Genomic DNA, 1,190 nt, shown 5'->3' on the forward strand with positions numbered 1-1,190 from the left:
TGTGTGTGTGTGTGTGTGTGTGTGTGTGTGTGTGTGTGTGTGTGTGTGCTCAGAGTGAAGTGGTGGGCCTGGGGAAGCAGTGTGGACTCTCGCAGAGAAAGATCCAGACCTGGTTTAGACACAGAAGGAACCAGGACAGACCCAGCAGCACCAAAAAGTTCTGCGAGGCCTCGTGAGTTTTTCTTCTCATACACTCAGTCGTTGAGCCATTTCCTGTTGGACGGATGTCACACGTGTGCCTGGTCACATCTTTGTCTGATCTCATAGAACTATGTAGTTCATGTACACAGCATCCGCTAATAAGGGGTGTCAAACATAAGGCCCAGGGGCCAGAATGGGCCCAGCAAAGACACCGATCCGGCCCACTAGATGGCTTTGGAAAATGTGAACTGAATTTTTACATTTTCTTACAACATTGAAGTTTTATAGCTTTTCTGAATGATAAAGACGTCCACAGTGGAGCTTCATGCTACACCAAAGTAATTACCACCATATAAACGACATTTTCAGTCTCTCTGTTGATTCATCTACAAAACTATCATCCAGGTCATGATAGTTTTGTTCATAAACGAAAACTTTCTTGTCACTCGTCTCGCCCATTTAAAATCAAAGTGGGCCACTGTGACATCCCAGCGCTAATCGATGATGCGTCTGTTCTTATCTGCAGCTGGCGCTTTGTCTTCTACCTCACGTCGTTCACAGCAGGGCTCGGCTCTTTAATTGATGTAAGTGTGTCGTCACTTTTTTCTTTAAAAGACTTTCACTGAATTTTGAGAATCTACATCTGCTTACTACGCTGTTTAAGTAAGATCGAGACACAGAGATTTATCGTTTCCTCCATCCTCTAGACGCCGTGGTTCTGGGATCAGAGCGAGTGCTGGAGGGGTTATCCCAAACAGGTAGGACACAGATTTTGCCGTTGGGGTGTAAATGCTGGGGTTTGCAGCAAGTGTAACATGAGTCGTAGATTCTTTAATTCATGGTCATTTGATTCTTTGCTCTGTTGTTAAGTTAACATTTATATTCATGAAGAATTAAGTGGCAGAGACGTCTGTGAGCTAAAACTGAAAATCTGCATCACTCAGGTCATAAGAACAATAGGATCTACTTAAAGCAAGGAAAGTGCAGAAAGAGCACGCTGATCGTTTTTAATGCAGACTCCATCCACAATGTTTCAGCTGCGACTTCCT

General features: G+C 44.0%; 1 protein-coding gene across 1 annotated transcript in view; it reads left to right on the forward strand.

The window, feature by feature from the left end:
• LOC102200841 (ceramide synthase 2-like) overlaps nucleotides 1–899 on the forward strand; it is a gene marked incomplete at its 3' end in the record, with an annotated part of 3,087 nt that extends 2,188 nt beyond the window's left edge. The window contains exons 2-4 of the mRNA XM_005755795.2: nucleotides 54–172; nucleotides 668–725; nucleotides 849–899. Of these exons, the coding sequence (XP_005755852.2) occupies nucleotides 54–172; nucleotides 668–725; nucleotides 849–899 (228 nt within the window). The remainder of the gene's footprint in view (nucleotides 1–53; nucleotides 173–667; nucleotides 726–848) is intronic.
• Between the last annotated feature and the right edge of the window lie 291 nt (nucleotides 900–1,190).

The sequence above is a fragment of the Pundamilia nyererei genome, unplaced genomic scaffold (genome assembly GCF_000239375.1).
Source record: "Pundamilia nyererei isolate P.nyererei 1_Seehausen unplaced genomic scaffold, PunNye1.0 scaffold03299, whole genome shotgun sequence".
Lineage (NCBI taxonomy): Eukaryota > Metazoa > Chordata > Actinopteri > Cichliformes > Cichlidae > Pundamilia > Pundamilia nyererei.